Here is a 24,830-nt window from a genome sequence, read left to right on the forward strand (position 1 = left end):
TGCCTGGTCATCTGCGATGTCACCAGTGGAAATCACTATGAACATTTTTAATGTATAGATAAAACTTAGATAATGTGTCTGCTCCTGTTAATACATTTGTGTTCTGTTCTCTCACTTATGAATACTGAGGCTAGTATTTTGCACTATCCTTTTTTATTACCTTGTATATTGTCTGAATATTTAAAAAAAAAAAAAAAAAAAACACTCATTCCTTGCCTAAACCTATGATGAAAAATTTTCCCTGTTACAATATGCCTTTTTATTGTCCGATTTACTAATACTGAATGGCTGGAACAGTCTATTATTCCACCTATAATTAATAAATCCACTTTACATGCTATAAGTAATGTACTGCAGCTTTCTTCAATGGAAAATATGTATAGTATTGTTTGTATGTATGTTTGTGTGTGTATATGTGTGCATAGATAGATCAATCAAGTCCAAAATGGGTTGTCATTGGTTTACAAATTTATTGAAATTTGCCTTTTACTCTCGTCTTTACAGTTTGGTCAGAAATCGCATGTTGAATGTGCCCGCTTTTCACCTGATGGTCAGTATTTGGTGACTGGGTCAGTGGATGGATTTATTGAGGTGTGGAACTTCACAACGGGAAAAATAAGAAAGGCAAGTATATAAAAATAAGTTTTGCTTTATTAAAATAAGGAAATAAGGGTTCTGTTCACATGATTGTGATTGAAATAGTCTATGTGAGGGGGACATATCTAGTTGTGGCCCCTGTACAGCTGAACAGACATAGATGACTGCTCAGGCAGTGGCTTTCACAGTAGAACTTCTGCATTCCCCTCTAGACAGCTACCAAATGCAGATGTGTTCACCAGATTACCTGATAGTGAATTGTGATTCATTAGTCCATTGTTACATCCAGGGCTGTGGAGTTGGAGTCGTGGAATCGGAGTTGTTATAAAATGGACCGACTCCTAAAATATATAATAAATTGGGTACAGTAGTTCAATGCAGTTTGTGGGGAATATTTTTTCATAAGAACTTGGGAAAGCTATGAAATGTCCTATTCCTGATCTAAGGGTCTAGACTTCTAGCTGAGATGAATCTGCGCTACAGTAAATTTATCACTTAAACATGAGCCATGTATGAGGGAGTCGGAGTCAGTGTCATGGAAATTGAGGAGTCGGAGGTTTGGCTTACCGACTCCACAGCCCTGGTTACATCACCGACCACCAAGGCCAGCCCCTGCAAGACTATAGTAAAGTGAACGTAAAAGCACGTAAAAGTATATTTTAATCAATAGATCTTGTAATAAAAAGGAGTTCCACAATTGGATGTGTTTAAAAAATGTTCCTGTTCTGAGATAATCTTATAAATGTGTCCCTGCTGTGTACTGTGTAATGGCTGTGTACTGTGTAATGGCTGTGTCTGACCGTGCAGGAACATGGTCTGATCATACCACATCTCCTGGGCAGGGAGGGAGAAAAAGAGTATACAGACAGAACAACACTGAATAAAATGTACTTTGTTCTTGGGACAACCCCTTTTAAAGCAGACTCCTATAACACAGGCCTAGACCGATCAGTGTGACAGGAGCTGAAGATTGGAGGAGCGGCTCCGTATTTTTTTTATGCATTTATTGTAAAATTTCTATTTCCAGCCAGAAATTCATTCATTTTTAGGAGCCCTTAATACACTGCTGCCGGGGATAAACTTCTACATTGTGGCTTTCAGATGATAAAAGCTGATCATGTAATACTCATAGTTTTCTGTTACACTGTCTTTTTAGGATTTGAAGTATCAAGCACAAGATAACTTCATGATGATGGATGATGCTGTATTGTGCATGTGCTTTAGTAGAGATACTGAAATGTTAGCGACAGGAGCACAAGATGGTAAAATTAAGGTACAATTATTTTATATTAATTATGTGAGCTTCCATTTTTTCTTCACATATATTTGCATTATATAATGTAGAGATATGAAGGGAAACTGACCGTAACTAAAGTTTCTATGAATTCCATATATCAACTTTTTACCTTTTTTCTTTTTCTTGATGGTTCAATGACTGAAGAACACTTGGATGGTTGAATAACAGCAGTCTGAGTCCGGCTTCAGTGACATCTTTTATATTTGAGCATAACGGAATCTACATTACTTTGCAAAAGTTTAGGCAGGTGTGAAAAAATGCTACAAAGTAAGAATGCTTTGAAAAATAGAAGTGTTTTAATAGTTTTTGGATTTTGTTATTTGATAAAAAAAAGTGATTGAACAAAAGAGAAATCTAAACCATATCAGTATTTGGTGCGACTACCCTTTCCCTTCAAAACAGCATACATTTTTGTGGTTATGCTTGTATGCAGTTTTTAAAACAGCAATGAGGAATAAGTACATGGTATATAGAGGCGAAAAAAACACAGGCATTGAATCCGTGCACACCCAAAGTATGAATTAATTATATCAAATTTTATTAAGCCTATATTTGAAAGAACAAAGCAGCTACACAAAACAATTACTAAAAACCTTTAAAATATCTTGGCAAGTGCAAAGGTAGAGTTGCCCATTGCAACTTGCAGCAGGCATGTATATAGATATATTAAATGCAGGTCAGGTCGGCTATAGAAAATCGCATTATACATGAAATATGGCCTAAATACAGATATTAACAGTACACATAGTGTTGGGAAGTCACTAAGCAAACGTATGCATCATAATAGGTCTATGCAAGAGATCACAATAACATCAAGATAGGTAAGTATTCATATTAAAAAGAAGGTTGAACTGTATGCAACAATAAGAGAGACCAATGAGGTTTACCTGCTGCAAGAGAGAGACCCTACACGTATCGCTGCCGGCTGGCAGCTGTGTCAGGGATAAGGCACAAGTGCAACTGAACTCCCTTTTATATGGAGGCAGAGCAGAAGACCGTTGTTGTAAATTGTAAAAGTAGATTATCTACCTAGCATGTCATACCACAACCTGTGGAGGTGCTTTCCGCCTGTCATTGCCGGAGGAGCGCACGCCCAGCTCGACCAAATCCAGCGTGCGTTCCACCGTCCTATAGCAGTGGAACGCAAGCGGCGTCACTTCCGTCAGGATATGACGTGCGAATCGAGTAGTCACAGTGTTCAATGCACACCGTCGGCCAAGAGTATCGGAACACAGAAGATGCCACTTCCGGTCGGAAGTGGCGTGTATACCACGTGTGCATTCTACCATCGTGGAACGCAAGCCGCAATTCAATGTAACGCCGCCAATCACAATTTAAAGGCACAGTATATTACAGAACATGGGTAGAAGAGGAAACGGGGGTAAGGTAAAAAAGGTGCCAATGGGCATGTATTATGATAATCACAAAGTCAAGGGACACATATGGGCTTCACAGTGCCCATGTGATGGTACGCAAGCGCTAAACGGTTAGATTGCTATATGTTATCGGATGGTGGAACGCACGCTGGATTTGGTTGAGCTGGGCGTGCTCTCCTTCGGCAATGAGGCGGAACGCACCTCTATAGGTTTTGGTACCACATGCTAGGTAGACCAGCTGTTGTAAATTGTAAAAGTAGATTGTCTTCTGCTCTGCCTCCATGTAAAAGGGAGCTCAGTTGCACTTATGCCTTACCCGGGCTGATCTGTATTTACAGAGGTGGATCGCTGATGTTTTGGGGATATGTGAGCTACAAAGGCACAGGAAACTTGGTAAAAGTTGAAGGAAAGATGAATGCAGCACGTTATCAGCAAATACTGGAGGCAAATTTGCACTCATCAGCCCGGAAGCTGCGCATGGGACGTACTTGGACGTTCCAACATGACAACGATCGAAAACACAAGACCAAGTTGACCTGTCATTGGCTATAGCAGAACAAAGTGAAGGTTCTGGAGTGGCCATCTCAGTCTCCTGACCTCAATATCATTTAGCCACTCTGGGGAGATCTCAAGCGCGCAGTTCATGCTAGACAGCCCAGGAATTTACAGGAACTGGAGGCTTTTTGCCAAGAAGAATGGGCAGCTTTACCATCTGAGAAAATAAAAAACCTCATCCACAACTACCACAAAAGACTTCAAGCTGTCATTGATGGTAGAGGGGGCAATACACACGATATTAAGAACTGGGGTATGTGAACTTTTGATGAGGGTCATTTGGATGATTTTGGTTGTCATTAAGATTTAAAAAGAGAAAACACATTAGTTTGACAATAAATGGCTTCACCCAACCAATAACCATGAGTGGAGAGAGAGTTTTTTTTTTATCATTCATATTCTCTGAACTGGCCTAGAAAGGAAAAATTCTGCCGGGGTATGTAAACTTTTGAGCACAACTGTATATACATGCCTGGTGCAATGGGCAATTCTACCCTTGCACTTGCCAAGATATTTTAAATGTTTTTAGTAATTGTTTTGTGTAGCTGCTTTTGTTCTTTCAAATATATGCTTTATAAAATTTGATATAATTAGTTCATACTTCAGGTGTGCACGGATTCAATACCTGTGGCATTTTTGTCTCTATATACCATGTACTTCTCTTGCAAGGCAGCCTGTAGCACCCCTCCCTGTTTCATTATAAAGCTGTGCCTAGTACACCCCCTTTTTTGTCTGAGGAATAAGTAAATAGCTCCCCCACAGCAGGCAAAAATCTCGCGAGTGACACCCTGCGACATTGGCCCCGACCGGTTCTGGAACCGATCGGAGCGGATTAACCCCTTAAATACCTCTGTAAATCGGAACAGCAGTATCAAAGTGGTTAAAAGACCCTCTTTGACCGCATCAGTCCCCCCCCCCCCCACACACACCCACGATCGTAATTGCAGGGCCGATGGTTGCTATGGTACCCCGAAGTCATCTGATGACCCCAGGGTATGGTGGACTGTTAGACCCGCTTATAGCTGGATCTAACAGGCAGGGTCAGTGAGATACTGACAGGTCTCATGCACTGCAGTACGTGATCACAGTAAAAAATATTCATGTTCCACAATGGAACAAAATGAAAAAGTAAAAAGAAAGTTAAATAAAATTTATTATAGCAAAAAATCGCCATTAAAAACAGTGTTTGCGATAAAATAAAAATAAATAAAATTGGTATTGCCGCATTCCGAACAACCCGAAATATAACTCGAACTATTAATTCCGAACCGCAAACACCATAAAAAAAATTATGAAAAACATGCCAAAAATTTAGCTTTTCATTATACTGACACACAAATTGAATAAATAGCGATCAAAAAGTTATATGTAAAAAAAAAAAAAAAAAAAAAGGTACAAAATTGGCTCATTCGGCAGAAAAATAAGTTACAGCTCTCAGAATATGGTGATGAAAAAACTGTTATACAAAAAAAAAAACACTTAGTGTGTGATAGTAGCAAAACATAAAAGAACCTTATAAATCGCATGTCATTGTAATCGTATGTATGGTTATATATAAACAAAAATATTACTGCAACACTTTTGTTTTTGCTTTCATTTTTCTATGTACACAAAAGGCCTTTTTCCCTCAAATATCGTTCACAGATTTGTCTAAATCTGTTAGTGAGCTCTTCTCCTTTGCAGGTGTGACATATACAGATGCTGACCAGACGGCAGAATTAGTGCACAGGTGTGCCTTAGGCCGGCCACAATAAAAGCACAGTCTAAATGTGCAGATTTACAGTATTGGAGGAGGGTCAGAAAACCAGTCAGTATCCGGTGTAACCCCCATTTGCATCACGCAGTGCATCACATCTCCTTCGTATAGAGTTGATCAGGTTGTTGATTGTGGCCTGTGCAATGTTGCTCTACTCCACTTCAATAGCTATGTGAAGTTCTTGCATGGCCAGCATACTCATCGGACATGTCACCCATTGAGCATGTTTGGGATGCTCTGGATCGGCTTATACGACAGTGTGATCAAGTTCCTGCCAATATCCAGCAACTTCACACAGCCATCTAAATGCCCATCTCACAGCTTCAACCCACATTTTACATACTTATGGAGGTCTGCAGGGAAGTGAGTGTAACATAGAAGTTCAAAGTTTGATAATCATGTGGGATGATGATACAAGAGAAAGTTACTCTATTTTGCTTTCTCAGGTGTGGAAAATTCAGAGCGGACAGTGTTTGAGGAGGTTTGAACGTGCTCACAGTAAAGGTGTCACTTGCCTTAGTTTCTCAAAAGACAGTAGTCAGATCCTCAGTGCTTCGTTTGACCAGACTATCAGGTAAGCTACTGTTTTCCAGCTTTCAAACCCCCAACATCACTATTCCAAGATTATGCTTATAACTGTTTGAGTAGTCCTAAAACATGTCCAAGAAAATTTGAAAAGGCTAGAAGCTGAAGAAATTAAAGAATGCTTCCACGCTTTACAAGATTGCAAACGTTTCGGCCCTCCCATTATTTATTTTGGGTACCCATGACATGACATGACATGCTGACAGATCAATAACAGACCAGTAACTTTTCTTCACTGCAGCTAAGGATTGCTGTGGTTATTGGTGCATTATTGTCTAGATATCCCTCCTACCACTGAGTACCACTATCCACCTGCACTGCTGACCATAACTTTTAGAAAGTAATTATGTAGTGAAATTTATTGTACTGAAGAACTTTTGTTTTTTTACTAATTTGTCGCAGATCCATTGAAAACTTTGTCGTATCCAGTTGAACTTCTTGAGGACCAAGAATGGTTTTATGGCTACATTTCTATTATAGACTATTTTTATTCTTTAAAAGGGCAAAATGTGTAAAAAAGTAATTCTGGCTTAGTGTTGGACTCAGCCACCCGTGTACGATTGCCACTCCCAGCAACTTTACCCCTTCACGACCTATGACGTATCCATACATCATAGGTCATGTCCATGCAGGCTCCAGCGCTGAGCCCGTATGTTTTCAGGCACATGACAGCTGATCTGATAAGCTGTCATGTGCCCCTAACAGCCACAGATGGAATAGCGATCCACCCGCGGCTGTTAACATGTTAAATGCCGCTGTCCAACTCAGTCAGCGGCATTTAACATGGCCGCACGGGAAGCGCGTCATTAGACCGGCCCATCACGGGTTGGCATGACAACCCGGGGTCTGCAAGAGACCCCTGTGGTTGTCATAGCCGGTCTGCTATGAGCACCACCCAGCGGTTGGCGTTCATACCAGATGAGCATTTCTGCAACACATAGAAGGGCTGAAGCCTTGCCATGTGCAGCACAAGCAATCAGAAGATTGCAGATTCTAGTCTCTCATGGAGACTATTGAAGCAATTAAAAAGTGTAAAAAAAAAAAAAAAAAAAAAAATTTTTATAAATATTACAAAATATAAAAGTTCAAATCACCCCCCCCCCCCTCTTTTGCAGCATTCAAAATAAAACAATAAAGAAAAAGAAAAATACAAGTTTGGTATCGCCACTTTCAGAATCACCCTATCAATATAAACCAAGAATGAATCCAATTGGTAAACGGCGTTACGAGAAGAAAAATCAAAACACCAGAATTCGTTTTTTGGTCGCCGCATCATTGCAATAATGGGCGATCAAAACATCATCTCTATCCCAAAATGGTATCAATAAAAATATCAGCTCGGCGCGCAAAAAAATAAGCCCTCACCCGGCCTCAGATCCCGAAAAAGAGGGATTTTTGGTACTCACCGTAAAATCTCTTTCTTGGAGCCTTCATTGGGCGACACAGGATCATGGGTGTATGCTGCTGTCGCTAGGAGGTTGACACTAGGCAAAAAAAGGAAAATAGCTCCTCCTCCGCAGTATACACCCGCCTACAGGCACCAAGCTCACCAGTTAGTGGCTAGAGCAGTAGGAGAAGCATAAAATAACCAACTATGCAATGCCCAACCGGGCGCAACCATTAAAACTAAATGAGATGCCCAACAGAGCCAACTGGACATATGTCCAAAAACAGGGAGGGTGCTGTATCCCCCAATGAAGGCTCCAAGAAAGAGATTTTACGGTGAGTACTAAAAATCCATCTTTCTCTATCGCTTCATTGGGGGACACAGGACCATGGGACGTCCCAAAGCAGTCCCTTGGGTGGGAGAACAGAAGATAGTCACAGACTAGGTCAGACTGCGGCAACTGCCGCCTGCAGGACCTTCCGTCCAAGACTGGCATCAGCCGAAGAATAAGTGTGGACCTTGTAAAACCTTGAAAAGGTGTGAAGAGAAGACCACGTTGCGGCCTTACAGATTTGAGAGGCCGCAGCCTGATGGCGGACCACCCAAGAGGTCCCCACCGCCCTGGTGGAGTGAGCCCTTACTCCGGGAGGGGGAGGTTTGCCCGAGATGCGATGTGCCTCCAAGATGGTCGAATGTATCCAACGGGCGATGGTTGACTTGGAAGCAGGGAGACCCTTGTGATGCCCCTCAGGGATGACAAAAAGGGCATCCGAGCGCCGAAGGGAGGCCGTTCTAGAAAGGTACACACGTAGAGCTCTGACCAGGTCCAGTTTGTGCAGGGACTTCTCCCGTGGATGCACTGGAGCAGGGCAAAAGGAAGGCAAAACGATGTCCTCATTAATGTGAAAAGCGGAAACCACCTTTGGCAAAAAGGAAGGCACCGGCCTGAGCACTACTTTTTCCTGATGGAATACCAGAAAAGGCGACCGACAAGAGAGGGCTGCGAGTTCTGCGACCCTTCTAATAGAGGTAACAGCCACCAGAAAAGCCATCTTCCAGGAAAGGAGAGAGGCTGGAATGTCCTGAATGGGTTCAAACGGAGGCTGTTGTAGGACGTTTAGGACCATATTAAGGTCCCATGGTTCCACTGGAGGGCGATAGGAGGGCGCCAGGTGGGCCACCCCTTGTAGAAACATCCTGACCTGAGGACGGCTAGCTAAGTTACGTTGGAATAGAATGGACAAGGCCGAAACTTGGCCCTTGAGAGTGCTGAGAGAGAGTCCCGCCTCTAGGCCAGACTGAAGAAATGCCAAAATGACTGGCAAAGAAAAAGACATAGGGATCAGCTGATCCTGTTCGCAGTGACGAAAAAAGGCTCTCCAAGTCCTGTGGTATATGCGCGAGGTAGCGGGTTTTCTGGCGTTAATTAGGGTCTGAATGACATTGTCAGTAAAGCCCGCCGTCTTCAACACCGCGGCCTCAACGGCCATACCATGACATTCAGAGAACGAGAACTCTGATGAAGAATAGGACCCTGAGAGAGGAGGTCCGGACGGTCTGGTAGTCTCCAGGGGGAGTCGACAAGCAGATTTACCAGATCTGCGTACCAGACGCGTCTGGGCCAATCTGGAGCTGCTAGGAGAACTGGTACTCCCTCTGTCTTGACCTTTTTGATGACTCGAGGGATCAAAGGTAGAGGTGGAAAGAGATAGGGCAGTTGGAACTGTGACCATGATATGACTAGCGCATCCTGGGCGATTGCTAGCGGATCTCGGGACCGAGCTACAAAGGACGGAATCCTTGTGGTTTAACCGGGATGCCATGAGGTCGACGTCCGGCGTGCCCCACTGTAGGCAGATTTGGTGAAACACCTCGGTATGGAGAGACCATTCTCCTGAGGCGAGGCCCTGCCGACTGAGGAAGTCGGCCACCCAGTTGTCGACCCCTGGAATGTGGACTGCTGAGATTGCTGGGACCGTCTTCTCGGCCCAAAGAAGCACTCTTGCCACCTCTTTTAAAACGGGCTTGCTGCGCGTTCCTCCCCGTGGCATTGTCCGATTTGTACACGGACTGGGAACCCTGCCAGGATCTTCTGCCACTGACGCAACGCCAGGTAAATCGCCCTTATCTACCGAATGTTGATGGGAAGGGAGACTTCGTGGGGACTCCACCGGCCCTGGACCGTGTGTTGTAGAAAAACTGCCCCCCAACCGATGAGACTGGCATCTGTCATGACTACCTGCCAGCGAAGCGGAAGGAATGATCTCCCGGGTCTGAAGGAAGAAGGGCGGGACCACCAGGTTAGCGACCATCTTACTTGACAAGGTAACCTGATGCGTCGATCTAGAGATGACGGATTCTTGTCCCAAGCTGAGAGAAGGGCTAGTTGAAGAGACCGGGTATGGAACTGGGCAAACGGAACTGCCTCCATGGCTGCTCCACATCCTCTCCGACTTGGGTCGAAGAGGATGTGGATTCCTTGTCGTAGAGAGTTTATCTTTTCCCTCGGGAGAAGGAGTCGGGCACGGGTCGTGTCGAACTGCATCCCTAGGAAGGTTAAGCGTTGGGATGGGACCAGGGAGGATTTGTCTGTGTTGATCAGCCAGCCTAACCGGGAGAGTGTGTTCAAGGTGATCTGGAGACTGTGGAGACAGTCCCTTAAAGTGGGGCCTTTGATTAACAGGTCGTCGAGGTAGGGGATGATTACAATTCCCCTTGTTTGAAGAATGGCCATAACTGTTGCCATCACCTTTGTGAAAACCCTCGGGGCTGTGGCGAGGCCGAAGGGGAGGGCAGTGAACTGGTAATGCGCATTCCTGAAGGAAAAGCGAAGGAACTTCTGATGTGACGCGCAGATTGGGATGTGAGGGTATGCATCCTGAATGTCCACTGAACATAGATATTCCCCGGCCTCCATCGAGGCGATTACCAACCTGAGGGACTCCATCCTGAACTGTTGGATGCGTACATGTCGGTTTAGCTGTTTGAGGTCCAGAATCGGACGCAGTGAGCCGTCCTTTTTTGGGACTACGAAGAGATTTGAGTAAAAAACGGAAAACCTTTCCTGAACGGGAATCGGGACTATGACTCCTGAGCGCAGAAGGGAGGTGATGGCTTGAAGGAAACCGGGAAGCAGAGATGGTTGTGGGGGCCGGGACCTGAGAAAACGTGATCGTGGGCTGGAGTCTAACTCGATTTTGTAGCCGGAAGTCACAATTTCTTTGACCCAGGCATCTTCTATTGCCAGGAGCCAAGAATCTGTGAACAGAAGGAGACGGCCGCCCACCCTGGGAGAAGTCCCAGGTGGGAGTGACCCGTCATGTTGAGGAAAACCTGTTGGATCGTGATCGTGATCCAGAGGACTTGGAGGAGCGACTCTTTGGGCGCCAGTTAGGCGTGGGCCTAAAAGAGGGCTTACGATTGTCCCGCTGTGCTGGAGTACGGTCCTGATGAGAGGAGGGGTTCGGTTGAGCGAACTGACGAAAGGACCGGAACTGAAGAGGGCGTCTCCTAGGAAAAAGGCGTCTGGGCTGGGGGAGAGAGGTGCTCTTACCCCCAGTAGCATCAGAGATGATCTGGTCTAGCTTGGATCCAAAGAGCCTGGAACCTTGAAAATGAAGATTAGTTAGAGATCTTTTGGAAGCCGGGTCGGCGTTCCCGGCTTTAAGCCAAAGAATTCTACGTAAGGCAACGATATTATTGGAGACCCGTGCTGAGCATGCAGCGGAGTCGAGGGACGCCGTAAGTAGATATTTTTCAGCGTGGCCGATTTGATCAGCTAAGTCAGCCAGATCATCCGGCGAGGCCCCTGCTAGGATTCCCTGTCTGAGCTGTTTGGCCCACGCGGACACTGCTTTTGATACCCAAGTTGAGGCGAAGGAAGGGCAAAGGGAGGTGCCCGCGGCCTCAAAGGCTGACTTAGTGAGAGCCTCAACCTGTCTATCCGTGGTATCCTTAAGGGAGGAACCATCCGGAAGAGACAGTACCGTCTTGGTGGAAAGGCGAGAGACGGGAGGGTCCACAGATGGGGACTCCGTCCATTTGCTGACAAGGTCATGGTTAAAGGGGTATAGGACGTTTAACTATTTCTTTCCTGTAAAGCGCTTTTCTGGATGCTCCCACTGCTTTTGAAAAACACTGTCTGTGCAGGACGCTTAATCTTTTTGAAGGAAACTGAGTAGTCCCGGGAAGGGCTCTCGTCTTCTGGAACATGCAGAGTCTGACAGCCGTTATAAAGGCTGTCTATCATGTCCTGGATCTTGGAATACTGGTCTGTATCGGAACCAGAGTCTGAATTTGAAGCCGGGGCGACCTCCGGGGAAGAGGTGTGAGACGCAGGGAGCATCTTGGAGTCTGGAGAACTGGAGAATGAACTTTGTGTGAGTCTGTTTCTGAGAACGTGCCGTCCGTCTGCCCCTGTGAGGAGGGGGCAGGGGTGCCTGCGAATCGTCTGTGGGGACGTTCGGAGCGCTGGTGGCCGTGGATAACATAGGCAAACGTTCTGGCAAGCGTTCTAAGACCTGCACCAGAGATTGAGAAACCTTGGTGAGGTCAGAGACAGACTGTGACATAGCAACAGCCCACCCTGGAGGGGAGGGGGTTACCACGTCCTGATCGGTGGGGGGATCTTGGGGTGCCAGCATGGCGGGAGGTTTGCAGGTCGAGCAGAAGGCCGTAGTGAGACCCGCGGGCCACTTACTACGCCTGTGCTCTTTGCGGTACTATGTGACAATGTGAGAGGGACGGACTGAGAGCTCCCTGGGTTTGGGCATATGTGCCTGACCAGGGATACTGTAGAGGAGGGCGCTGTGGGCAGGGAAGGGTGGGGGTCTGTGTCAGGACAGAGCCTACCCGATCCTGCAGAGAAGCGGTCCCGTGTCCCCCTGAAAGGCTCCGAAGGTGAGGCTGGAGCGGGTCACAGTAGGTGCCGACGGAGTAGGGAGCTGCGTGCGACAGAGTGATGGCGTCGGTGTAGGGAGAGGAGCAGAGGATGCTGCATTGATGACGGAGCGCGTCTGAGGCTCTGATATGCGGATGGGGAGGGGGGCGGGCTTGAGAGGCCCCCCGTTGATAGGTCCGCGGAAGGCTCGAGGGCGTGACGGAAGCGTCACTATGCTCCTCGGCCCTGGTTGGTCAAATAGGAGGGGGCGCATATCTGTCGGAGCGGGACCGCCCACCGGACACGCCCCCCCCAACGGAGAAAAGGGCGGCATATTTGCCGCGCATAATGAAGAAGGAGGAAGTGGCCCAGGGAAGCGCTGTTAAGCGCCATGTTTGGTGAGGGGTTGGGGGAGGAAGGCAGGTAACGCCGGGGGACTGGGACCTACAGCTGAAAGGGAGGTACCTGTCTTAGCGGGTCCGGGAATCGTCCCTTCCTTTCTCCTTCTGAGGATGGTCTTGGGATGCCTTCCTGGATAGGGGGGGATCCTGGCTTTTCCTCCTTCCCGCACTGTCCGGTCCTGGACAGTGCAGGAGACAGTGTCAACCCCAGAAGACTGGGGGAAGGTCACTCGCAGGGACCACCGTCTCCCTCCCAGGCCGCTTCGAGGAAGGGGCTGGGGTGGGGAACAGGCTAGGACTGGCCACCGAAATCACCCTGAGACACCCTAAGGTGACAGGGAATAAGTCCTGCCCAGCGGGTCCGATGTGGGGGTAGCCACATTGCTCTCTCGGTCGCTAGTGGGTTAACAGGGGACGCAGTGTTCCCTGTAGCCTGAAGAGCTGTATCTGAAAGAGAAAAAACAAAGGTTAATAAACACAACAGGGTTGGATCTGTGAAGATCCAGGTCTACCTCCTACAGACACGAAGCTTAAACTGGTGAGCTTGGTGCCTGTAGGCGGGTGTATACTGCGGAGGAGGAGCTATTTTCCTTTTTTTGCCTAGTGTCAACCTCCTAGCGACAGCAGCATACACCCATGGTCCTGTGTCCCCCAATGAAGTGATAGAGAAATATAGATGCTTCGAGTCTCTGAAATAAAAATGAACATACACGTTTGGTATCTACAAACTCATAATGACATGGAGAATCATAATGGCAGGTCAGTTTTAGCATTTAGTGAACATGGTAAAAACAAAACTATTGTGGAATTGCACTTTTTTTTGCAATTTCACCACACTTGAATTTTTTTTCCCGTTTTCCAGTACACAATATGGTAAAACCAATGGTGTCGTTCAGAAGTACAACTCGTCCCACAAAAAAACAAGCCCTCACATGGCCATATTGACGAAAAAATAAAAAAGGTTATGGCTCTGGGAAGAAGGGGAGCAAAAAATGAAAACCGAAAAACTCAAGATCATGAAGTGGTTAAAGGGGTTTTCTGGCCAAAACAAACCTTTGCCCAGGAGACTGGATGTTTAAAAAGCAAAACAAAAACAAACTCTGATAGGCTATGTGCACACGATGCAGAAATGAAGCAGAAAATTTCTGCATCTCCCTGGCAGAAAAAACGCAGATTGTGCATGCGTTTTTCCTGCGGAATACATGCGGATTCACATGCGTTTCCGCATTTGGATTGACAATTCCAGGCGATTTTAGCATCACCTGGAAAGTGCTTGACAACTAGGTCACACTATATAAATCCATGCAAACAGCAATGATTTATATAGTGTGACCCGAGAGAGTGGTAAAAATAAAAAATAAATATATACTTTACCCTCCGATGGCCCGCGCTGTCTTGTTTCGCTCGGTCCCGGCTGCCGGCAACTTTGAATTGAAAGACTTGGCGACGTCAGCGTCACGTGACCCCTCACATGACTCTGACATCAGCGCAGGTCCTTCAACTCACTGCAAAGTGCCGGGAACCAAGCAGGAGCGGTGCGCGGGCCGACAGAAGGTAAGTATATATTTTATTTTTTACTTTGTTCTTTTTTCAGATTTTTTAATGGTACCTGGGTGTGGATGAGACTCTCCTCTCCTCTACACCCGGGTACCATCCACACATTAGAACACGTGGATTACGCATCTACATATACTGTAATGCGTAATCCATGCGGTCTAATGCTAGTCAATGGCGGCGAAAACGCCGCGTTTCCGCAAAATTAATGGACATGCTGCGGATTTTTGAGCGCAGCATAAACGCTGCGGAAAAATCCGCAGCACATGCGGATTATCATTGGGGGACATGGCAGGCCTTCTACCATACGTTTCTGCAGCGTTTTTGCCGCTGCGGAAACTCTTAAAAAACGCATCGTGGGCAGACAGCCTTAAACTCTTCTACCGGCACCCACCTGGATCCAGCTCTGTGGTCTGCACAGAGGCAGGAAGTGGTGTTGTCACCTTTCCACCATCTGCCATACCGCTGTGGCCTGTGATTGACTGCAGTGGTCAAGTTATTTGTGCGATGCTTAAAGTTTTAAAAGTTGCCTGCTTTGGGTCCAGGCGGCTGCCAGTAGGTGAGTATAACTGAATTTCATTTTCACATATATTTTGTTCTCTGGATAAAGTTGTATTTTGCCCAGACAACCCCTTTCAAGGCTTTGGTACTGATCTTCTCTTTTGAAAACACGTCGACCACCACTTATCATGATACAGAAGGGTTGCAGCAGTGAATGGAGTCATTTTCAGTCCTGGAGTTTTGCCTTTCTTGGTTGTCAATACAGCCTGCGATACTTAGCCGCATGAAATGCATTTAATTGCTTCTTCTATAGCTAAAGTTACACTTTAAAGAATTAGACAGTTTTTTTTTTTTTTTTTTGGAAGTGCAATAACTACTTTAATGCAAGCGCTGTTGACTCTTTTAATAATTTATTTTGAAACTTTCTTTTCAGAATCCATGGATTAAAATCTGGGAAAACCCTAAAGGAATTCCGAGGCCATTCCTCATTTGTGAATGAGGCTACGTTTTCACAGGATGGTCACTACATTTTAAGTGCTTCCTCTGATGGCACTGTGAAGGTATAGTAAGAATCAGATTATTGGATGTCAGACTGGTAATTTAATAAATAGTGTAATATGTACTAGCGTCCTCAGGATTACAGGTCATTGCTGTACGTTCACAGCCTTTTCAAGACATACATAATAACCATCTGACCAATATAGTGTAGGTCCCTCTGGTATCACCAAACGACTCTTATTCATGAAGACATTGGCACTTTTTCAAGGACCTGCTGCTAATGTCTTAGTGCCAGATACTACAGGACACCTCTTAGGTGAAACACTACAGAAGACCCTATGTTTGGCTGCTATTTTTAATCTACAATGCCTAACCAATCTCTAGGACCCATCTTTTTTACAAAGATGTGATCCAAACTTCCTTGCTGCGGATCCCAGCTTGTTCAACTACCAGCATTGCTGAAAAAGTACACTGCTCAAAAAAATAAAAGGAACGCTGAAATAACACATCCTAGATCTGAATGCATGAAATATTCTCATTGAATACTTGGTTCTGTACAAAGTTGAATGTGCTGACAACAAAATCACACAAAAATCATCAATGGAAATCAAATTTATTAACCAATGGAGGCCTGGATTTGGAGTCATCCCCAAAATTAAAGTGGAAAAACACACTACAGGCTGATCCAACTTTGATGTAATGTCCTTAAAACAGGTCAAAATGAGGCTCAGTATTGTGTGTGGCCTCCACGTGCCTGTATGACCTCCCTACAACACCTGGACATGTTCCTGATGAGGTTGCGGATGGTCTCCTGAGGGATCTCTTCCCAGACCTGGACTAAAGCATCCGCCAACTCCTGGACAGTCTGTGGTGCAACGTGACGTTGGTGGATGGAGTGAGACATGATGTCCCAGATGTACTCAATGGAATTCAGGTCTGGGGAACGGGCTGGCCAGTCCATAGCTTCAATGCCTTCATCTTGCAGGAACTGCTGACACACTCCAGCCACATGAGGTCTGGCATTGTCCTGCATTAGGAGCAACCCATGGCCAACCGCACCAGCATATGGTCTCACAAGGGGTCTGAGGATCTCATCTCGGTACCTAATGGCAGTCAGGCTACCTCTTGCGAGCACATGGAGGGCTGTGCGGCCTGCCAAAGAAATGCCACACCACACCATTACTGACCCACTGCCAAATCGGTCATGCTGAAGGATGTTGCAGGCAGCAGGTCACTCTCCACGGCGTCTCCAGACTAACACGTCTGTCATATGTGCTCAGTGTGAACCTGCTTTCATCTGTGAAGAGCACAGGGCGCCAGTGGTGACTTTGCCAATCCTGGTGTTCTGTGGCAAATGCCAAGCATCCCGCACGGTGTTGGGCTGTGAGCACAACCCCCATCTGTGGACGTCAGGCCCTCATACCACCCTCATGGAGTCGGTTTCTAACTGTTTGTGCAGACACATGCACATTTGTGGCCTGCTGGAGGTCATTTTGCAGGGCTCTGGCAGTGCTCCTCCTGTTCCTCCTTGCACAAAGGCGGACGTAGCGGTCCTGCTGCTGGGTTGTTGCCCTCCTACGGCCCCCTCCAGGTCTCCTGGTGTACTGGCCTGTCTCCTGGTAGCGCTTCCAGCCTCTGGACACTACGCTGACAGACACAGCAAACCTTATTGCCACAGCTCGCATTGATGTGCCATCCTGGATGAACTGCACTACCTGAGCAACTTCTGTGGGTTGTAGAGTCCGTCTCATGCTACCACGAGTGTGAAAGCACAACCAACATTCAAAAGTGACCAAAACATCATCCAGAAAGCATTGGTACTGAGATGTGGTCTGTGGTCCCCACCTGCAGAATCACTCCTTTATTGAGGGTGTCTTGATAATTGCCAATAATTTCCATCTATTGTCTATTCCATTTGCACAACAGTATGTGAAATGTGAAATTGATTGTCAATCAGTGTTGCTTCCTAAGTGGACAGTTTGATTTCACAGAAGTTTGATTTACTTGGAGTTATATTCTGTTGTTTAAGTGTTCCCTTTATTTTTTTGAGCAGTGTATTATTACCGGCTTGGGGCTATGAACTCCAAACATAGCAAAATACAGTGCACTGTATGTGTTCTGGCACGTTGCTGTCAATGCTAGCATTATGGGTTTTTTAGCTATTTGTGTAACTACTCATAGTAGGGAATAGTGTCCCTTGGTCGCCTGTGACCTTTTGGTCCTGGTTCAACCATTGTCCTGCCTTGGACTAAATTTCGTAGGCACTCGCAACTGCACACTGTGCTCTCCCCAAAAAACCCGTCATTTAGAAGATTCTCTCAATCAATTGTCTTTCCACTCCAATTTTGCTTTTATTAAAGTCACTTTCTTATGCTTGTCCATTTTTCCTGTTTCCATCATTTCAAGAACTGACTGTTCATTTGATGCCTAATATATCCATTGACAGATGCCTTTGTAATGGGATAGCCAATAATATTCACTTTTTATTTCAGGCTCTAATTGGTGTTGTCAGCTCATGCTATATTAATCAATTGTCTTGGATGATGCTTGATTATGCTTTTTGTGTTAATCCAGGTTTGGAATGTAAAGACCACAGAATGTGCCAATACATTTAAGTCTCTTGGCAGCACTGCTGGAACGGACATTACCGTAAACAGTGTTATCCTGCTGCCGAAAAATCCAGAGCACTTTGTTGTGTGTAACCGATCAAACACCGTGGTTATTATGAACATGCAAGGACAGGTAAAAAGAGTCTAAGTGCTAGAACATGTGTTCGATGGGGAGCTGCTTTTGTGTAAAGAAAGAATAGTAGACATTTGGTTACCAACTAAGCTCTGGAAACAGTGGGTTATGTTGTTCATGGTTGCTAAGTGAATGCTTTGTGTAACCGAATAGTGACTTTTCTATTTAATGCCACATAGATTGTAAGAAGCTTCAGCTCCGGTAAGCGAGAAGGTGGTGATTTTGTGTGCTGCACTTTATCGCCCAGAGGAGAGTGGATCTACTGTGTTGGAGAGGATTTTGTGCTCTACTGTTTCAGCACAGTCACCGGCAAACTGGAGAGAACTTTAACTGTAAGTGAAGACACACTTATGCCCAAGATTTTTTGTAAAATATGTATCTTTGTACCGTGTTAGCCAGTAGATAGAAAAATATTGAGATTTGAGAGTCCTCAGTGGTTGATGCATTTCAATGGCGAATTGAAAAGATTTCAAGACTACTTAGACCTTTTCATTAGGCATACAAGCCTCTATGCCTGATGAAGAGGCATGAGTAGTCTCAAAAGCTTGCAATTTATTACCATCTTGTAAAATATGGGTACTATCAACCATTTATTTGTACACGTCTCACAGTGAGCAAAGATTTAGACAGGGTATTTCTTCTACTTTTTTTTTTTTTATCATTATGAAAATCTCTCCCATTCCTGTTATAAGCTACAGAGAATGTCACACCTTGTGCCACTATTATGCCAACATTTCACTAAGAGCTATGTGGATGTTCATCAAAAGCCAATTGCAAATGTGAAAGACTTTGCAGTCCTGCATCTTTTACGATTTTTGTGCGAGAAGCAGAAAATCTAAAGTAGTTTCCCATCTAAACATGTGGTTATTAACTTTCTTTCTGTTTAAAGTAGGAGAGAGAGACCTACCTTGATCTCTTCTATGCCTGCTGTTATCCCCGTCTCTCCTTCTTTGCCATTTCCAGAGGGATATGTTTCTCATGCTAGGCAGCAGATTGTGCAGTGTTAGATAAGTGATTTCTTTGAAAATGGGAAGTAATTTCAATAGGTCCTTCCACTTTGTAATTGAAGTCCTGGGAGGCTGGTAAGAGCAGGCAATATATATGAAAGGTCGTTTTTTACATTAGTAATCCCACCCACAGGACCAGCTATCCCTGGTAGCATGGAAATGGTACTTCACGGAACTGGCAAGATAGTAAAAATGAATGTAAGTTCAACCAAGCTGTGTTATCATAGGAAGAGCATTTGGGTACTCTACATTTAAAGGGATTGTGTCATTTAAAAAAAAACATATTTTTTTTAACAATTGAAAAAATGTAAATTATTAATAAAGTTTTAATGGTGCAAAAATTATGTTTTTTAATTGATATTTTCAACTTTTATACACTGTTGACATTTGCCATGAAAACCTAGGGTAGTGCTAGCTCACATTACAACTGCAGTAAATGTGGGCAGGATCTGCTCATATGTGTGTGATGTCTCTTACCCTCCCTTACCTTTCTGAATGTTTGCAAAAGGATAAGTGAGGATGAAGTTTAGGATCACAATACAAAGACATTTTGTTAGTGACTGCAATTTCTTTTTTTTTTTTATTTTTACTCACTTATATAGCGCCATTAATTCCACGGCGCTTTACTGACATTATCGGCACGGTCCCCATTGGGGCTCACAATCTACATTCCCTATCAGTATGTCTTTGGAGTGTGGGAGGAAACCAGATAACCTGGAGGAAACCCACGCAAACACAAGGAGAACATACTAACTCCATGCAGATGTTGTCCTTGGTGGGAGTTGAACTCAGGACCCCAGTGCTGCAAGACTGCAGTGCTAACCACTGAGCCACCATGCTGCCTTACTGAAATGTGATTTTAACATGTTGACCGTGTCACCAAGGACCACTGGCAGTGCCAATTCATTTTTTTTTTGCTAGCTGAAGTGAAAATTTAAATAGTGCCCCTACACCCACAGTTCATTATAAACATGCATTGAATAAATGCAATTCCTCCATTTTGTGAGCGGGGGTGTTATTTACGACGTTCATTGAAAGATAAAATAAGCTATCATCATGAAGTCAGTATGATTAAGGCGATAACTTGCCTTGATTATTTATTTTTTTAAATGTTCTTTTACGTTTTTATTTGATGGTTATTTTTCCGTTGATGGAAATATATTAGGGCTTGTTTTTTTGCTTGGTGAGCTGACATTTTTATTGATACCATCAGGGAACATACAATATTTTAAAGACTTGTTTAGGGAGGTAAAGTGTATGGGGGGAAAAAAAAAAAAAAACCTCCTTTCTTGCATATTTTTTTATTTTGTTTGACATTTACAATAAGAGTTCATTAATGTTATATTTTGATACACCAGACATTTACGGATATGGCAATGCCATCTGTTTTATTTTTTACTTTCAAAACAAGTTTTATTGAACCGTTTTCTTAGCAATACAGAATATAAACTTTCTTCAGCAAGTTAAATTTTTCCACACAGGGAAAATATTCTTCATATCAGTTTACATTCAATCAGAAGGCATAGTATATCAGAATAACAACTTATACGAAATTTTAGGTAATGAGAACTAGGGAGTTGGGGTGCGGTTGGGAAAAGAATGGGGGGGGGGTTAGGGTTAGAGTCAGTTGGGAATTTCCTCTTTGAAGAAAATAGTCTTTTTACTATTTTATTTGTCTAGCTTAATTTTGATTCAGACCTGCAATAAAAGATATTAGATGGCTTGTATATATAATATGATACATATACCATTTGTTTATTTTTTAAATGTTTTTTTTTTTTATTGGGGGGGGGGCGAGTGGGGAGTAGAGTGATCCAAATGTAACTTTTTTTTATTTTTTTAATATTTTACTTTATTTCTTACGGGGTCCGCACTGATCTCTGCTCGCTCATTCTTTACTCGCCCTATGCATTGACAGTGCACTCTGTTGCCGACTAATTACTTCTGATCGGAGGTGGAAAGAGAGCGCATTGTCACTGTGCACTGAGACAAACACTGCACAGTGACAAGAATCTACTGAGCATCTATCAGAATTGACAACAGACGCATGCTCAGTAGAGTAGGGACTTACCCAGCCCCTGAAACGGAGGTCACTGATGACACTTCGTTTAGAGGCTGTGGCACTGACCTAAGCCTCTGCCCCCTGATGACACTATAAAACATCAGATGCCATGCAGAACAATTTCACTTATGTATGGTATACTATGATTATAGAACATTAGTCATATATATTCGCATAACATATACCATCACTTATTCTCCTGTATACTGTATGTGGTATGTACATCATTGTTATATGCTGGATTATATGGGACTGGTATAATAGTATCCAATGTTCTGTTAAGTATGACAGTCACACGATATGTTTTATAATATATAGTGCAAAATAAAACCCACAGTGTAAATTTTGGCAATATTTTATGTTTTAATGAAAAAAATTGTTCTTTTCTTCTCTAGGTGCATGAGAAAGATGTCATTGGAATTGCCCATCATCCTCACCAGAATTTGATTGGTACCTACAGTGAAGATGGCCTTTTAAAACTCTGGAAACCATAATAAGAAAACCATTTGACCTTGTGGAAAGAGACTTCTTAGATGATAATAGTTTGAATAGTTTTTGCAAGTTTTTTTTCTTTTATTTTTTTCCCCAAAGGCAATATACAGCTAAAGCGAATATTACTGTCGTATTTTATGTCCAAATATACATGACTTTTTTTTTTACTTCTGATTGGAAATACTTTGCAATACAAATGATCAATTTGGTAAAGTACTCACTTCATTTTAAAATGGAAATATATCCAATTCCAGCTTGGCAGTTTCCTTGTCTTCTGATTGATGCGTGTCTGCCCCAAATGAGCAACATAGTAGATGCATGCGTAGTATGAGTCTCATCTCTTTATTTTTGGATATATTAAATATTTCCTGTATCGTCCAATTTAGGTTGGGTTAGAAAACGTTTGTGGTGAGGTGCTGGCCTACACTTGCTATTTTGCAGGTTAGAGAACTTGTCAGTCAGGCTATTAATTCTGATCAGAGCACAGTCCGTGTTTCATACACACATCAAACCCGCATTCGACAGAATCTTACATACAAATGCTGGTTTTACATATCCGTGAAACCTGAATCTTGCTCGGATAGGAATGACGACCCTACAGCCAGGTTCTCTGACTTGAGCGAACGGCTTCAGGTCAGGAAATGTGGTTGGGCAAGTTATTCCGTTCTAAACATGGTCTGCGTTTCACGGACATTTGAAACCTGCCTTAGGATTTAACATATGCACAAAGTTATTTCTTGTAAAGTCTTGGTTTTATAGTTGGTATGTGCTGTTCAAGACAGCACTTCTAATAATGGTTGTGCTTGTTATTGCTGCTTTGACTTTTTTTTTTTTTTAAACCTTTAACACCAGGGAAGACTTGCTAATCAAGACTCCAGGACCAGCGGTAACTTTGTCTCACTTAGCCGCTTCTGCTTGGTGTGTCTGCAGCTTTTACCAGTCTCCTGTCTTTTTTTTTTCCCTCACAGGTGCCAGGAATTTGATTCAGATTAGCGGCTTTGTTTTGGGAAGGGGATGGCAGAAAGTCTCCCCTCCTGAATCCACTATCTTTTTTTCCTCCAGTTTACTTTTCTGGGGAAAATAGTATAGGGAAAATCCAGAGAGGGAGAACATGGCAGTTAGCATGTCTGACTGTAGAGAATAGAGCATACACCAATCTGCTGTCCCTTTAGTTATATATTGCAGCTGATGTTATTCACAATTATACATTTTCTTGAGGCCAGGCTGAGTCCTTACCTATTCCAGTCATCTAATACCCACTCATTCTGCCCTACTTCATGGATGGTTGCAGCAGACCATGAGAATGAGAATAGGCCTTCTCCTTGTCATAGTAGGTTGGAAAGCTGACCAGGATTTTTGAATCCATAATTATGGCGATAAAGTGCCTTTCTTCCCTTACAGAAACTTTATAATCCTCCATCCACATTCCAGGTTAACTCTGAGTTAGGGTTAGTTCACACAAATGTATCTTCTGAGTGCGGTCTGTGGAGAAAAAAAGACCTCACACAGACAGCACTCAGACCAGTATTAACCTGTATACTAAGGCTTTCAATCTACTTTTAACACGGAACTCAAGTCCTTGTGAAGAAAGATCACAGTATGCTCTAGTCTGGTGCGACTTACGTGACCATACTAATGCATGTAAATAGCAGACAGCCCCTGCAACTGTCCATTAGGTGGACACGCACATGGAGCCAATCATGTCCAAAATTTGCGGATGTGACGGGTCTGATAAATTCTGCGGCCACGTGAACTTAATCAGTAGACTTCTCACGTCGTGACAGATACCTGAAACTACCTAGAACATCTCCATCACTCCTGGTCAAACCGCTCTCACTCCTAGCACCAAACTCGCTGTTTCTCCTGTTCATGTGACAGTCCTCATGTAACAAGACCTCTCCTACCGATTCTAATTTAAAGCCCAATCCCTGAACATATTTCGTGAATGAGGGACATGGCCAACATGCTACAGTTTGAAGACAACCTCTTCAGAAGGAATTTCCAACAGGTCAGACAGTTTCCAAACTACTTTAGAAAACAATAGGAGCCTAGCAGAGGAAACATCTGTACAAGGTGTGTTTTACAAGCTCAAATCCTTGGCTATCATTCGTCATTTCTCAGCTGACCCTATATCCAAATGGGTTTACTTTCCCACTCGACTATAGTATTCTTGCGCCACAAGAAAGGAACTACAGAAATCAGGATGAGAAGAATAGTGGATCACCATAGGAGATATGAGGGAAGGAGGAAATCTACAAATATAAACAGAACTATGTTCATAAAATGTACCCATGTTTTTAAAGATATTTTTTTTTTCAGTACAGATCATTTTGAAACCTTTTTTATACATTTAATAACATTACAAAACTGGCCCCCACAGGATACGTCCCTTGGCCCTGGCTGTGCCCCCTATGTGGCCTGGCCCCAGCATTAAGCCGCATCCACAGTGAGAGAAGAGGAAAAAAACAAACAGATCCCTCTTAGCTACCTGCTCTCCCGGCGCCGCACAGCATCCTCTTGAGATCCAGTGCGCTCATGTTAAAATGGCCGCGCACCTACCACAGGCCGGCGGCTGATGTGAGTGTGCCCGTCACAGGCACTGCATGACAATGACGTCATACGCCAGCAATGCCACTGTCATCGCCGCTGGCCTCTGCTAGGTCGGCAGCCTCGTTAAGTATTACAGTGTGGCAATACATTTCAACTGAGTGTGGGTGTGAGGACGCATATTCAGTTGAAACCAGCAGGGTGGGCCCCTTCTACGTCCTGCTCGGGGGCCGCCAGAGAATTCTCCAATGTTTCGTAGAGGCTGTCCGACCCGGTTTACATGTGTCAGTATCGTGCAAGATGACTCAAGCCATTTTACAATAAAGGGTAGTTTCGAGACCACCTCCCTTATATGACTGGCATATTGTGAGATTGGAGTTGGTCTGCAACTCCCTGACAGCCACAAATTGACAGCTGTTGAAATTGTCAAAATGTAGTTCAGCTTGTGTTTCTTTATGAAGCTTTTTAAGAATTGCGTTCAACCAGTGTCTGGAACAGATCTAAAGAGGGAACCTTACCCTGAAGAGGATAATATGAGGGATTGGATGGAATAATACTTATATTTTTGTCATGAATCTTATATGTCCTGGAGTG

At 44.1% G+C, this 24,830-nt stretch overlaps 1 protein-coding gene across 1 annotated transcript in view; it reads left to right on the forward strand.

The window, feature by feature from the left end:
• Window positions 1-24,005, forward strand: part of SMU1 (SMU1 DNA replication regulator and spliceosomal factor) — a 37,508-nt gene extending 13,503 nt beyond the window's left edge. The window contains exons 6-12 of the mRNA XM_073636912.1: window positions 505-624; window positions 1,754-1,870; window positions 6,028-6,155; window positions 15,322-15,448; window positions 17,961-18,128; window positions 18,308-18,460; window positions 21,593-24,005. Of these exons, the coding sequence (XP_073493013.1) occupies window positions 505-624; window positions 1,754-1,870; window positions 6,028-6,155; window positions 15,322-15,448; window positions 17,961-18,128; window positions 18,308-18,460; window positions 21,593-21,691 (912 nt within the window). The 3' untranslated portion in view covers window positions 21,692-24,005. The remainder of the gene's footprint in view (window positions 1-504; window positions 625-1,753; window positions 1,871-6,027; window positions 6,156-15,321; window positions 15,449-17,960; window positions 18,129-18,307; window positions 18,461-21,592) is intronic.
• Window positions 24,006-24,830: the final 825 nt, after the last annotated feature.

The sequence above is a fragment of the Phyllobates terribilis genome, unplaced genomic scaffold, assembly GCF_046119375.1.
Source record: "Phyllobates terribilis strain yellow unplaced genomic scaffold, ASM4611937v1 Scaffold_1__5_contigs__length_1240528914, whole genome shotgun sequence".
NCBI classification, from domain to species: Eukaryota; Metazoa; Chordata; class Amphibia; order Anura; family Dendrobatidae; genus Phyllobates; species Phyllobates terribilis.